The 15,229-nt window shown below is 39.5% G+C and overlaps 1 protein-coding gene and 1 long non-coding RNA gene across 6 annotated transcripts; one reads left to right on the top strand and one right to left on the bottom strand.

The window, feature by feature from the left end:
- The first annotated feature begins 413 nt into the window (after positions 1 to 413).
- Positions 414 to 3,835, top strand: LOC111901958 (metal transporter Nramp5). Of its 3 annotated transcripts, none has more exons than XM_042895608.2 (13): positions 414 to 681; positions 849 to 930; positions 1,006 to 1,046; positions 1,134 to 1,212; positions 1,305 to 1,409; positions 1,527 to 1,636; positions 1,815 to 1,993; positions 2,087 to 2,192; positions 2,283 to 2,456; positions 2,547 to 2,651; positions 2,840 to 2,971; positions 3,061 to 3,156; positions 3,239 to 3,835. In XM_042895608.2, exons 1-13 carry the CDS (start codon positions 562 to 564, stop codon positions 3,539 to 3,541), a joined length of 1,632 nt encoding a protein of 543 aa, XP_042751542.1. In that variant the 5' UTR covers positions 414 to 561; the 3' UTR covers positions 3,542 to 3,835. The 3 variants fall into 3 exon arrangements, with proteins under 3 accessions (XP_042751542.1, XP_023753597.1, XP_042751543.1); XM_023897829.3 differs by having other exon boundaries at positions 2,087 to 2,156; positions 3,239 to 3,830; XM_042895609.2 differs by having other exon boundaries at positions 3,264 to 3,418.
- A 7,674-nt stretch (positions 3,836 to 11,509) lies between these two features.
- LOC111901952 (uncharacterized) lies at positions 11,510 to 14,890 on the bottom strand. 3 transcript variants are annotated; one of them, XR_006184480.1, is made up of 4 exons: positions 13,590 to 14,890; positions 12,794 to 13,415; positions 12,009 to 12,067; positions 11,510 to 11,680 (listed from the first exon to the last, which is right to left on the bottom strand). It is a non-coding gene; the product is annotated as an uncharacterized LOC111901952 (long non-coding RNA). The 3 variants fall into 3 exon arrangements; XR_002853642.2 differs by having other exon boundaries at positions 12,009 to 12,071; XR_002853641.2 differs by lacking the exon at positions 12,009 to 12,067.
- Between the last annotated feature and the right edge of the window lie 339 nt (positions 14,891 to 15,229).

The following is a 15,229-nucleotide window of genomic DNA, read 5'->3' on the forward strand; positions in this document are numbered from 1 at the left end:
TGCCGGATTCAAGCAATAATAGTGAGAGAAATCTGGGTTTTTTCTTGAGAGAGAGAGAGAGAGAGAGAGAGAGAAAGAAGGTGGCCCTAATTTTTTTATTTGTTTATTTTTCATTAATATATTATTAAAGAAAATATAAAATAATACAAGAAAATAAAATTAAAATGGTAAAATCCTCTTTTCAGGTTTTCCAAAGATCAAAACCACTGAAATTATTCTTAAGTTTTGACCGTTTATTTTAAAACTTTTTAGATCTTATCCACAGGTTTTTTGAAAGATGAAAACCAAAACAACCAGATTTGCAGTTTTATCTCATTTAAATAATTCTTTATAATCTTCTAGATTCGGCCTCCTATTTATAAGGTGCTTGTTCGGCCTCCTACATGAGCCTTGAGAGACCATTGGTCTTTTAGGCCACGTATCTTAACAAATTAAAGGCATATGCATTAATCCAAAACTACTGTGTATCAAAATTAGTGTATAAATAACGCATTCAACCGAAGGCTTAATTCCCTAATATTAGTGGTCCATCCTGAAACACAGATAAAGAGGCAGGGATCTATGTCAGTGATGTTGCATGAACCACCGGTGAACCACATTTCAGCTATTGATCGGAGTGGAATTGCACCTCCTGTTATTAATAGCAAAGACTATAATCTTCAAGAGATTAACGCTAAGAAGGTTTCGTCTTGCATTCTTTCCAAATTTCAACACAAAAAATAAGCAGATATCCAACTTTAGTTTGTGTTTCTTTATTTAGATGATTACGCTCATGCTTAAAGCTATACGAGTGGCTAAAGTTATTTTTACCATAAAATGCAACTGAACTTTTTTTTATTCTTGTAAAGGATGCTGCTGGATGGAGAACTTTTCTCTCGTTTGTTGGTCCTGGTTTCCTAGTTTCATTGGGTTACCTTGATCCTGGGAATTGTATGTCTGATTTTGATCATTTGATATCTTGTTTTGCATTATCTAGTCGCAAACTTATGAATATTTTTTATGCAGTTGAAACTGATTTACAAGCAGGAGCAGACCACAGATACGAGGTAAATGTTCAGGCCTGGAACGTTCATAGCTATATAGTATAAAGAAACGCCCTTCAGTTATATCAATGAATAGTTTAATCTTTTCAGCTACTTTGGGTGATTCTGATTGGGTTAATCTTTGCACTTGTGATTCAATCTCTTGCTGTAAATTTAGGAGTATGCACTGGTATGACAAAGAATTCATCCTATGAATTTGTTTACTATTTGTAAAACTAGAATATAAATATATCTATAGAAATTATGAGGTTTTTTGCTCAGGGAAGCATCTATCAGAGATATGCAAAGCTGAATACCCAATATTTATGAAATATTGCCTATGGCTGCTTGCTGAGATTGCTGTCATTGCAGCCGATATTCCTGAAGGTTATAAATAAATTAAGAGCTTATCTATGAAGATTATTTAAATGATGGGTTTAATTATATTTCCTCTACGCAAGTTTTCATTAAAATTGTGATAGCTCTTCTCTTTCACGTTGACAGTGATTGGGACCGCTTTTGCACTAAATATCTTATTCAAACTTCCACTTTGGGTCGGGGTTCTTCTTACTGGTTTCAGCACCCTCCTATTTCTTGGCATTCAAAGATATGGTGTAAGTTTACTTTTCTTATTACAAAGTCTGTGGCCTTTATGGAAGAAGACAGGTTTTCATTAATTATATTAATTTTCAAGAAGCAATTTATGTATAATCTGAATAGTTCCCATTATATTAATGTTCACATATCTTAACTCTAAATTCATTATTTCTGCACACACACACACACATATAGGTAAGGAAGCTTGAAGGGATAGCCGTTTTAGTTTTGGTTATGGCTGGTTGTTTCTTTGGAGAAATGAGCTATGTGAAGCCACCAGCTGGTGATTTGCTAAAGGGAATGTTCATTCCTAAACTTGGTGGCCGAGGGGCTACCGGTGATACCATTGCACTACTTGGTGCTCTTGTTATGCCGTATGATCCCATTGACCATAAACTCAACTTCATTATGATCTTCCCTAGAAACTGTTTTAGTTTTTTTAGTATGCATTTTCCTCTTTAAAACAGGCATAATCTCTTTCTACATTCTGCTCTTGTTCTCTCCCGGAGGATACCAAATTCAGTTCATGGTGTCAACGTAAGTCGTTGCATGGATAAGGACACTCATAAATATGTAGACCTCAAAGATCTAAAAAAACTCCTTCATAATTAAGTAGAACTCGATTTCATGTTGTTGATGGATGCATGATCTTTTGTACTCCAGGATGCATGCAGATATTTCCTGATAGAAAGTGGCTTTGCTCTCTTTGTCGCATTTTTAATCAACGTGTCAATTGTCGCTGTTTCTGGTACTGTTTGCTCAGGCAAGAACATATCAAGTGACTCCTTGGATCGCTGCAATGATCTTAGTGTTCATTCAGCTTCATTTCTTCTTAGAGTATGAGTTCTATAGGATGTAAATTAATCATATCAATCTTATATAAGGATCCTTAATAGCAGATTCATAACCCATTATTTTACTACACAGAATGTTTTAGGTAACTCAAGCTCCACTCTCTATGCAATGGCACTGCTAGCTTCCGGGCAGAGTTCAACCATAACTGGCACTTACGCTGGACAATTTATAATGCAGGTTAGGAAATGGCATTACAAACGCATTTTCCAATGCAAACAACTTTGGTATTATTCTTAATAAGAATAATAAAAAAGTTACTTTGAATTGCAAAATACGGTTGTAATGACATTTCTCTATCTTTTAGCTTTCACCTTTCCAATACTCAAGGCGTTATTATGCGCTATGTGCATCATGCTATCCTATAGGGTTTCTTGGAATTAAAGATGAGGAAATGGCTTAGGAATCTGATAACACGATGCATAGCCATCATGCCAAGTTTAATAGTTTCGATCATTGGTGGATCTTCTGGAGCTGGAAGACTGATTATCATAGCATCGGTTGGGATCTATCTTTTATTTTTAGTATGACATTACAAATGCACTTCCAAGTTTCTTTAAAATTGAGTTTCCATAACGATCTTTGGCAGATGATATTGTCATTTGAACTTCCTTTTGCCCTCATTCCACTCCTCAAATTTAGTAGCACGACAACAAAAATGGGTCCTCACAAAAATTCAACGATTGTAAGTTGGAAATCTTTTATATGCTATGCGTATGAGTTAGCTGAGATTCAGAATAACAACAAAATGCCTTGTTATTGTGTAGATAATCGTTTTCTCATGGGTGGTAGGAGTTGGGATAATCGGCATCAACATTCATTACTTGAGCACGACATTTGTCAATTGGCTGATTCATAGCACTTTGCCTAAAGTTGCTATCGTCTTCATCGGGATGCTAGTGTTCCCTGTCATGGCTATCTATGTTCTATCCGTGCTCTACCTTATGTTCCGAAAAGATGTTATCACTTTGGAACCTAGAAAACTTGATCGTAATGCTGACAGAGAGGATCTTGCTGATATTCCATATAGTGCAACTGAAATGTCTTTTGTGAATTCTTCTGTTATTTAGCCATAAGATAGTCTTTGTCTTTGTCAAAATCTTTGGGTATTCTCTAGTTAGTAGCATTAGTGTCATTAGGGGCTGATAGGAGCAGAACCCATCTGTAAGTTATATCAGCCTTGTTTCACTATTAAGCGACATAATTAGGGAAGGTATCAAATTAATCTGTCATTGTGTACTGTCGTGAATGCTTGGCTATTTAGGTAATCACTAATCAGGACTGTCGCAAAACGTGTTGTTACATATCTGACTCAAAATGGTCTCTGAGTTTACATTTAGCAACGAAATTGCCAGCAAAAGAACACAGACTGAGTTTAAGAGACGAATATTCTGCTTGCATGATGTGTCTCATTCATACAAGAAATATCACATCATCTTAATTTACGAACTATATAAACTCTTCAGAACGGAATTTCAATCGCTCTAAACCATCTAATTCCTACCTAAATATTAAAACCATAGCTATCAATATGAATTTTAGCGCTACTTTTGTCAAACTACACTGTTTTTAGGATATTGGCCTGTGATTGTTCTTTTTCTAGATACTGTTTAAAAATGGAATAACAAAAATTAAGTATGCACTATTAGGAAATAAAAATGTGTAATCCTAGCTTCTCGCTATATCCTCGGAATGAAATCTTTCTTGCTGTTTAAAAAAAAAGGAAAGAAAAATGTTTTTACTGGCTTACTGCGTGAAAAAATCTTTGATTTTCTTGTAAATCCCATATTAATGTCAACTATATTTATTCTTTCAAATTATGCAAAGATATTCCTACATTCCCTCGAGTGGGAGTATTTATTCCATATAATTACACACAAAGATATTCCTACATTGGAGCCTATAAATTTAGAATGAACAACTTACAAGAATATAGTGTAATTGTGTCTTCACAAGGGCTTTCATAAAGGTGTCGATCGTAAAGGTGTCTGTGAGTAGTTATGATATACTTATAAAAACAAGCACTAACTTTTAGAGATTGAGTCTCCTGACGACTGAAATGCACTAACTGAAAGACATGCATAGGCAATTGCCACTAAACTTAAAGAGTTAAAGATTATTAGCAAGGAAATGCACTACAGAAAGACATGCATAGGCAATTGCCACTAAAATTACAGATCATTAGCGGATGGAATTTTCTTCACATATATAACGACAGATTGTAACCAAATTAGTGTAGGATTACCAACAGAAAACAAGTTGTGTTATATATATATAAAGGTCCATAAATATTATAAGGCTAAAAGTAACCTACTAACATAATGAATTGTCCAACATAAGTTCCTGTCATTGTTGAACTCTAACCAGAAGCTAGCAACGCAATTACGTAACCAAAACATGATGGATAGTAAAAACAATGTTAAATTTTGAGTCTTTTGCCGAGGTTCTTGTTATAGCAATTATAAAATGACATATAATCTCATACTTTTAGAAGAAACGAAGTTGAGTTCAGTGTAAGATCGTTGCAACATTCCATTTCGACAGTTGCAAGTGACAAAATGGATCGTTGCAACGATCTTACACTCAACTCATTCTTTTCTTCTAAAATTATGAGATTATATAAGATGTCAATTATATAATTACTATAACAACTTTGACAAAAGACTCATAATTTAACACCGTTTTTACTACACATAATGTTTTGGAGATGTAACGTCCCAAAATAGTAATAAATATTTTTTTCATTTAATAGTCATTCAAATCATTCATTAATTGTTCGGAACCCATACAAATCATAGTATTAAATCATCATAGTACAAATTATTTCAAATGCGGAAACCATGAAGGGAAGATGTTGTGCCATCACGTCGGGCTCTTCTCTTTGGAACTGGAAATACCTGAAACCATAAACACAAACTGTAAGCATGATGTTTAGTGAGTTACCCAAGTACCAAATATCACACATGAAAGAAGATAAATGCTATGGGCCAAATCATAGTCTTTTCGTTCGGTGTCGAGGGTCAAATCTCTGTCTTGCATACAAATGTCAGGGGCCACATCCTAATCTTTCATACAAATGTCAAGGGTCAGATCCTAATGTTCCATATAATCATCACAAGGCATCCAAAATTCTACAAAACAAACAATGGGTCGGCTTTGGTGCCTTTGACCCATGGATTTAGTGAGGAAACTCACCTCAACTGCTGAAAAACCCAGATAAACATTCAGGCTACTGGACTGGAGAAATCCTCATGCTAACTAAACAATATAGTCCCAAATAATAATTGAGACATAACCCAAAACTAAAAACCTGCAATACTTGCCTAATTCCCAAGGTAAAAAGATCCAAGTAGTCTTTTAAGCCCAATAAAATCCTAAGCCCAACCCCAAGGATCATCCAAGGACCAATATAGGCCCAACATCAGAAGTGGCCCAACAACAAGTCTATGGTCCAGCCCAACGATTAAGGCCCAAAAATCACCCCAAGCTGGACTGGGTCGTACGTGTAGCGTACTCAGTCGAAGTGGGGGGATCGCGACTGGGATGCAGTACCTGTGGCGTACCAGAAGTTATGCCTAGCGTACACACCCCTTATGCAAACTCATGTAAAATGTCTTAATTCCTTAAGACCCTACAACCAAAATGTAGATCTGAACCCACTAAGACCCCTAAGGCCATAAAGTTGCAAACTTTATGCCTTTGCATGGCTACAAGAAGCCCAACACTAAAAACCTAGCTTACTTAACCCTTTTCTACACCCTAACTCTTGAATGGAGACAAATCAAGGTCCAAGATTGCATCTTTATGACCTGAAATGCCTTAAAATGTCTAAAAGGACGCCATGAAGTCTTAGGAGTACCCTATACTCACCAAGCCCTAGACTTTGGGACAAAAAGGAAGAAAATCAAGGCTTAACTAAGATCTAAAGAAACATAAGCCAAGTTTGGAGCTTTATACCTCCAAATGGTGTACAATGAAGAGGAGATGTTGGATCCAAAGTCTTGAGAGTAAAGCTTACCCTTGAAGGTCCTTCTTCACAACCAATGAAACACAAAATCACTCCAAAAAGCTCCAAATGCTCATAATGAACTAGGGTTTCCAAAGAGGGTCGATCTTGGGATGGAGGCTGATAAAGGGAATGGTCTTGGAGCCATAATGGTATTTAAATAGTGCACAAACCCTAATTATTAGGGTTATGGTCTGAACCACATACGCCCGCCAAACCGGAGTACGTGCATTATATTGGCACGGGACATAGTATGCTCAGCGTACCAAGGCGTACACCCTGTATACTCGAGCAACACCAAAAAAGTCATGGATTTTAACATCGGGGACCCTTCTTGCAACAAATGAGACTTCCTTGTTACGCAAAACCTTCATCTTTCGGTCTAAGATCACCACAGGCCTCTCCGTATAGTTTAGGCGATCATCAACCTGAATATCATCTAGAGGTACAACTGCGGAGTCATCGGTTACACACTTCTAAAGCTGCGATACATGGAAGGTCTTATGGATGTGACCGAGCTCATCAAAAAATCCATCTGGTATGCTACCTTGCCCACTCGGGCCGAAATCCTGAAAGGTCCGATAAATCTGGGGCCCATCTTGCTCCACTTCCAAAGTAGATAATACCTTTCCAAGGTGACACCTTCAGAAGCACCAAGTCTCCTACCTGAAACTCAAGGTTCGAACGCCGCTGTATCGGCATAACTCTTCCACCGGCTTTGTGTGAGTCGCAATTTGTCGGGCACCTGCTGAATCAACTTCGTAGTCTTGAGTACAACTTTTGTACTCCCCATGACTCAGTGCCCGACCTCCCCCCAACAAACTGGAGTCATGCACCTTCTTCCATACAACATCTCAAATGGTGGTCGATCGATACTGGCATGATAACTGTTGTTGTGGGTGAACTCAGCCAATGGAAAGTAAGTGTCCCAACTTTCTCCAAAATCCAACACACTAGCTCGGAGTATATCCTCGAGCGTCTGAATCGTCTGCTTGCTTTGGCCATCGGTCTGAGGGTGGTATGTTGTACTAAAATGCAATTGAGTACCCAACTCCTCATGGAACTTCCTCCAAAACCTAGAGGTGAAACAAACATCCCGGTCCAAGACCACCGAAACTGGCACCCCGTGTCGAACTACCACCTCCCAAACATAGATATTAGCTAACTTGTCTACGGATATGTTCTCGGCAATAGGTATGAAATGTGCACTCTTGATCAATCTGTCCACGATGACCCAGATAGCATCAACACCACGTGCCGTCCTTGGAAATTTTGTGATGAAATCCATGGTGATCCCCTCCCACTTCCACATAGGAATGGGTAAAGTATGCATCTTGTTGTGGTGTCTCTGATGCTCGGCCTTGACTTTCCAGCAAGTCAAGCATTGCGCAACAAACCAAACTATCTCCCTCTTCATACATGGTCACCAATAACTGAACCTTAAATCTGTGTACATCTTTGTGGCCCCTGGATGGGTAGAAAACTTTGACTTATGTGCCTCCTCTAGAACCGTTTGCCTCACCCCACCTGAATCTGAGACCCAAACTCTACCGAATTGAGTCAACAATCCTCGTTTGTCCCTAACAAACAAGGAAATATGTCCTCTGATTCGCTCATCCTTCCAATTCTCCTTTTTCAAACCCTCAACATGAGCATCCTTTATCAAATCCAACAAAGATAAGGTGACAACCATCCTCAAGCAAACATATCTGATAAAAGAACTCGTTGTATTGCGGCTCAAAGCATCGGCCACCACATCGGCCTTCCTAGGGTGGTACAGGATCTCGGAATTGTAATCATTTACCACAAGCAGCCATCTCCTTTGCCGCCTATTCAGATTCGGCTGGTCCATCAAATACCTCAAACTCTTGTGGTCGGTGTAGATAGTACACTGAACCCCATACAAATAGTGCCTCCAGATCTTGAGGGAAAAACTACGGCCCCCAATTCCAAATCATGTGTGGGGTAGTCCGCCTCATGCAGCTTCAGTTGCCTCGAAGCGTAAGCAATCACATGACCCCTTTATATAAGAACAGCTCCCAAACTCGAAATAAAGGCATCGCAGTAACCCACAAAATCATCCAAACCCTCAGGGAGTGCGAGAATCGAGGCCTCACACAATCTTTGCCTCAGAGTATCAAAAGCCAACAGTTGATCAGACCCTCATTGAAAGGTCACATTCTTCTTTGTCAAACTGGTCAAAGGCACAACAATCTTGGACAAATCCTGGATAAATCTCTGATAATACCCAGCAAAACCTAAGAAACTTTGAATCTCAGATGCGCTCCTCGGAAACTCCCATCGCATCACAGCCTCGATCTTGGTCGGGTCAATACGACACCTTGGCTATCGGAGCCGCATTGGGTACCAAATCAATCTGAAACTCAACCTGACTCTTACGAGGCACTCCTGGTAAATCCTCGAGGAAAACATCATGGAAATCTCGCACAATGGGTACCCTGCTCAACTCCATCATGCCCTCAACCCGCATGTCAGAAACATAAGCTAGGAACCCAGAACAATCTTGTTGTTGATATCTCATGGCTCTCGCAGCTGAACAGAGAGTTGGCCCATGTGAATCTCTCTCACTAGAAATAGTCAATTCTCCCCCACTTGGGATTCGAACTCTCAACAACTGCCGCTTGCAATCAATCACGGCCCCATTGGGGCCTAACCAATCCATTTTGATGATAACCTTTAATCCTCTCAAGGAGATCATCACCAAATCAATAGAGAACCTCTCGCTGAACATATTCGAGACACACCCACTGAAAATCCTCGAAGCACTCATGGTACGGTCATCCGCAATCTCCACCTCTAGAGGGGGATCCAAAGTCCCTGGAGCCTCTCGAAACTTCTTATTGAGCGTAAGAGATGCAAATAATTGGGTAGCCCCAAATCAAACAGAACATAAGCAGACAAACCATTGACCAAAAAGCTTCGTATACAAGATCACAATAAGCATAAGCATAAACAAAGAAACAAATATAAAATAGTGATAAAACACATACCAGTAACCACATTTGGTGTTGTACGGGCCTCAACGGTGGTCAGCTGAAAAGCCCTGCTCTTCACCATAGGAGCCTCCGCCTTGCCCTGGCGGCCATCAGTAATCCGCAAAGTGGATGGTGCAGGTGTCGCCACTGCTCCCCCGGACAACCACGGACAATCGGCCTTTTTATGGTCGGTCTGATTACAGTGAAAGCAAATCAAAGCCCTCTTGGGGCAATCCCTACTTACGTGGCCTGACTTGCCATAGCTAAAACATCCTAAACCTACTAATCAGCAAGCCCCACTGTCTGGCTTTCCGCACTTGGAAAAATGGCCCCGGCCCTACTGGCCTCTGGTGTGAGCATTAGAGGTCTTGGGCCTCTTAGTCTGGCCCACTGTTGTCTGAACTTGCTCTGGCTTCCGCTTCATCCGGAGCTCCAACTCAATCTCCCGTTTGCGGGCCTTCTCGATCATATCATTCAGAGTCTTGTACCCCGAAAAGCTCACGAACTCCCTAATATCCTCCCTTAATTTATCATGATATCTTGTATTCCTCATCTCCCCATCTGAAGCATGATGCGGGACCAAAAATGCCCTCTCCCTGAATTTGGCGGTGATCTCCGTCACAGTGTCTGTAGTCTGGCAAAGGTCCTAGAACTCCCTCGTCAATTGCTGCACCTCGATAGCTGGTGCAAACTCCCTCTAAAACCTCTTAACAAAGTCTTCCCCTATCATCACTGCCACTAATGCCGTCCTTATAGCTCGGATAACTTCCTCCCACCAATCCCATGCTCTATCCCTCAGTAGGCAGGATGTGAATCCCACCTTTCCCCCCTCAGGTCAAAAGCTCGTCCACTGAGTATTCTCCATGTCAGTGATCCAGCGACATCTAGCAATAGGGTCCTTAACGCCAAAGAACTCAATAGCCGCATAAGCCTTGAACTCCCGAAATAAGGGAGTTCGAGCTCCAATCTGACCGCAGCAATCTCAGCTTAAAAAGTCCTGAGCCTCTCATCCATCAACTCCATAATCCCCTGCTTAATGGTATCGAATAGAACAAGGGTAGCATCCAAAATACCATGAGTAACCTCAGTCGATATAAACTTGCGCATCCTCTTATCAATTGGTTCAGCACCTGAACCAGAGCCCGAACCAGAAACCGACCTGAACCTCCTCAAGTAATCATCACCATCCTCAAACTTAAATACAACAAATTAACAATCAGTTAAGACTCGAGGGAAAAAATTCCCAACACAAAGGCTTCCTTAGAGTTGTAAGGTTTGCTCTTATCTCAGGTACAAGAACTATGCTTCCAGTAGTACGGACCCAATACTACCCTCCACACCTACATGTACCTTCCTCAAGGTCAATCCTGATTTCTCTAAGTTACCACACTACGACCATAAAAAAAACCTATGCTACACTGCATACATATCCTTGACTCTCCTAGGAACTCTCAACTCTCTCCACTCGCAATACCAAGAAACTCAATCAACACCGTTAGTTGCCTTATACATGCAAGTTGTACACAAAATAACATCACATAGACTGTCAAATGAAGATTCTACTCTAAGTCTACAACCAAAAATAGAACATGAAATGAGGCTAAATCATCATTCTAGGGCTATACAATCATAATCATATACAACTTTAAAAGTATACACTTAGCAAATAACTTAGCCGATATCAATTCCAAGTAATACATGGCATCAAGGTCTATTGGGCTATGAGGCAACACACAAATCAGGCAATTCTATCATATGATTCTTGAAGGTATCCTTAGCCCTAATCTAGCATGCAATTCTCATATCAATCACACTAATCATAACACATAAGTACGGTTAACTTGGGAACCACTTACTTGAGCTTAGCTAATCGCCAGCATCACACCCCCTCCATTTTGATAAAACATTTTTAGAAGTTTAAATTTTTATTTTCTTAAAAAAAATTATCATTTTCTCAGTTTGAGTTCCGACACACCAGCAAGGGTGTCCCAATCCCTCAAACCAAGGCTCTGATACCAACTTGTAACGTCCCAAAATAGTAATAAAAAATTTTCATTTAAAAATCATTCAAATCATTCATTAATTGTTCGGAATCCATACAATCATAGTATTAAATCATAAGACTACAAATTATTTCAAATGTGGAAACCATGAGGAGAGAATGTAGTGCCATCACGTCGGGCCCTTCCCTTTGGAACTGGAAGTACCTGAAACCATAAAGACAAACTGTAAGCATAACGCTTAGTGAGTTCCCCAAGTACCAAATATCACACATGAAAGAAGATAAATATTATGGGCCAAATCATAGTCTTTCCGTTCAGTGTCGAGGGCCAAATCTCGGTCTTGCATACTAATGTCAGGGGCCAGATCCTGGTATTTCATATAACTGCCAAGCCAGATCTTGGTCTTTCAAACAAACGCCAGGGGCCAGATCCTGGTCTTATATATAATCATCACAAGGCATCAAAAATTCTACACAACAAACAATGTGTCATTTTGGTGCCTTCGACCCATGGATCTAGTGAGGAAACTCACATCAATTGCTGAAAAACTCAGATAAATGCTCGAGCTGTTGGACTGGAGAAATCCCCATGCTAACTAAACAATAGAGTACCAATTAATAATTAAGACATAACCCAAAACTAACAACCTACAATACTTGCCTAATGTCCAAGGTAAAAAGGGTCAAGTAGTCTTTTACGCCCAATAAAATCATAGGCCCAACCCTAAGGATCATCCAAGATCCAATATGGGCCCAACATCAGAAGTGGCCTAACAACAAGTAAGTTAATGGTCCACCCAACGATTATGGCCCAAAAATCACTCCAAGTTGGACTGGGTCGTATGCTCGGCATACCAACGGGTACGCGTATCGTACTTGGCTGAAGTGGGGGGATCGCAAATGGAATACAGTACGCGCAGCATACAGGGAGTTACGTCCGGCGTACGCACCCCTCATGCAAACTCATGCAAAATGTCTTAATTCCTTAAGAACCTATGACCAAAACTTAATTTTAACCCACTAAGGCCCCTAAGGCCATAAAGTTGCAAACTTTATGCATTTGCATGGCTACAAGAAGCCCAACACTAAAAACCTAGTTTACTTAACCCTTTTCTACACCCTAACTCTTGGATAGGGACAAATCAAGGTCCAAGCTTGCATCTTTATGACTTGAAATGCCTTAAAACGGTTTAAAGGACACCTTGAAGGCTTACGAGTACCTCATACTCACCAAGCCCTAGACTTTGGGACAAAAAGGAAGGAAATCAAGGCTTAACTAAGATCTAAAAAAGCATAAGCTAAGTTTGAAGCTTTATACCTCCAAACGGTGCACAATGAAGAGGAAATGTTGGATCCAAAGTCTTGAGAGCAAAGCTAACCCTTAAAGGTCCTTCTTCACAACCATGGATGCACACAATCACTCGAAAAAACTCAAAATGCTCAAAATGAACTATAGTTTGCAAAGAGGGTCGATCTTGGGATGGAGGCCGATAAAAGGAAAGTTGTTGGGGCCGTAATGGTGTTTAAATAATGCACAAACCCTAATTATTTGGGTTTGGTCTGAACCACGTACGCCCGGTGTACCGGAGTACACGTAGCGTACTGGCACGGGACATAGTACGCTCAGTGTACCAAGGCGTACGCCCCACGTACTCGAACAACACCCAAAAGTCATGGATTTTGACATCGAGGACCCTTCTTGCAACAAATCAAAACTCAAGGATCCAAAAGCAAACCTAAAAAAAAGATGTTACAGGAGAAGTCCAACTCCACTCTTTATGCAATGGCAGCGACAAATAGGCATTAGCGATGAATAGTAGCGGCACATTAGCAGCAATATGTCGTTGCTAATATGGCGACTTGATATGTTGGTACGTGTTCGACATAGCAAACAAGCAAACAGTACCAGAGAGCTATCATTCAGATGTTGATCAAGAATGCTACAAAGAGAACAACACCACTATCTATTAGGATCTATCTACATGCACCTTGTAATTCAAAATATTATACATGATTAGATAAGAACTTGAGTTTTTCTTTTAAGCAAAAGTAACAAATTTTCAAGAAAGTTCAATTGAATCTTTTGAGTGCTTTCATGTCATTAAAAGACTTACATTGATGCCGCGGGCTGAATTTGGTATCTTTCAAGTAAGGAAATGTCCCGAATGGAGAAAGAGATTATGCCTATTAAAGTTGGGTGAACTTGAGGTTAAGAAAAACTAGAGTAGATTTTAGAGAATCGTTAATATTACAAACAAGTTTTGGGAGTGGGGATCATTCTGCATGACAAGTGCACCAAATAGTGCAATGGCATCGCCAACGGTGCCATCGCCACTATGTTTATAATAAACATTCCTTTTAACACATCAGCAGACGCTGGTCTGACATAGCCCATTTCTCCAAAGAAACAACCAGCCATTACAAAAACTAGAATGGTTATCAATATTTCAAGCTTCATCACCTATATGTGATCAACAGTTAGGGCTTTACTCGCAAATCAAATAAAAACTCGTATTACTTGTCATGTAGTAAAATAATTTCTTGAGGGCACATATTCTTTGAGGAGCTAATTGAAGAAAACTTAGTTGCATAGTTTTGCATAAAAATTATGGGTAAATTGGTTGTTTTATCAAATTATCAACCAATTAACTCTCCATCTGTTTTTATTTTAGGCAAACAACTATCTTTATTGTCACTCAATAAAATGCATAGTTTAATGAAATGGCCGAATGAGTTAGAATGCCTAGTTAGCATTCAATGGATTATACTCGATCTTAGCGTTTCTGAATATTGTTATTTTCAAAATAATCAAATTTTTATTGTATAAAGAAAAAGAAAAAATATCCATGTTTGATTATAAGGGGCAAATAAACGCTATGATATCAATCTTGAAAACGGAAAGTAAACAAAACATGAATATTTGATTGATTTGAAATTTTATTCTAAGGTCTCTAAGAAACAAATTAACGTTTTGCTGGGATGCGAGGGTGGAGGTAGGAAGGGAGAGACCTGGTTCGTATCTTGGTGATCATAGTATTTACAACTGAAAAAAGAAAGATCAACAGCTGATGTGTTGTTGTTCCCTCCTGGAACTCGAGGTGGCTCATGCTGCAGCCATGCCACCTCTGTAAGACGATGACTCTGCCTTTGTGGGTGTGGAGAACAGACTTTCTCTAGCTGTTATTTATGCACTCCAAATTAGAGTTCTGCAGATAACCACTATCACGATTTGGTGATGAGCACTCACGATTTGATGATGTGATTCCGAATTTCTGTACTCGCGATTTGATGATGCGTCTCCTGATTTCTCTACTCACGATGTGTTACCGGATTTTTTGACTCATGATTTGATGATGTGCTTCGGGATTTCATGATGGGATTAGAGTCCACCTTGTTTCGCTCACTCCTTAGCTAGTGGATGTCTCAAAGGCCGAGTTTTAAAAAAAAATTGGGCCCTGTAAAATGTTGGACCCTGTTTAATCTAATAGGGTGAATGAAGTCCTATTGGTCGGGCCTGTCAATGACTATCACCCTAACGTCCACCATAAACTCCATCTTAATTCACTCCATCTCACGAGAGTATGATACAAATCATAAGAGACTTACTCGACCATATTATATAAAAAATTAAGGTTATTGTCATAAAAACGCAACAAAGTTTTGTGTTTTGTTTTAAAAGGTGTTAAACTAATTTTTATTCCAAATGTGTAAAATGACATGTTATTAAAGGGAATATACCATCTTATTCCCGGTT

Source organism: Lactuca sativa, chromosome 6 (genome assembly GCF_002870075.4).
Source record: "Lactuca sativa cultivar Salinas chromosome 6, Lsat_Salinas_v11, whole genome shotgun sequence".
Lineage (NCBI taxonomy): Eukaryota > Viridiplantae > Streptophyta > Magnoliopsida > Asterales > Asteraceae > Lactuca > Lactuca sativa.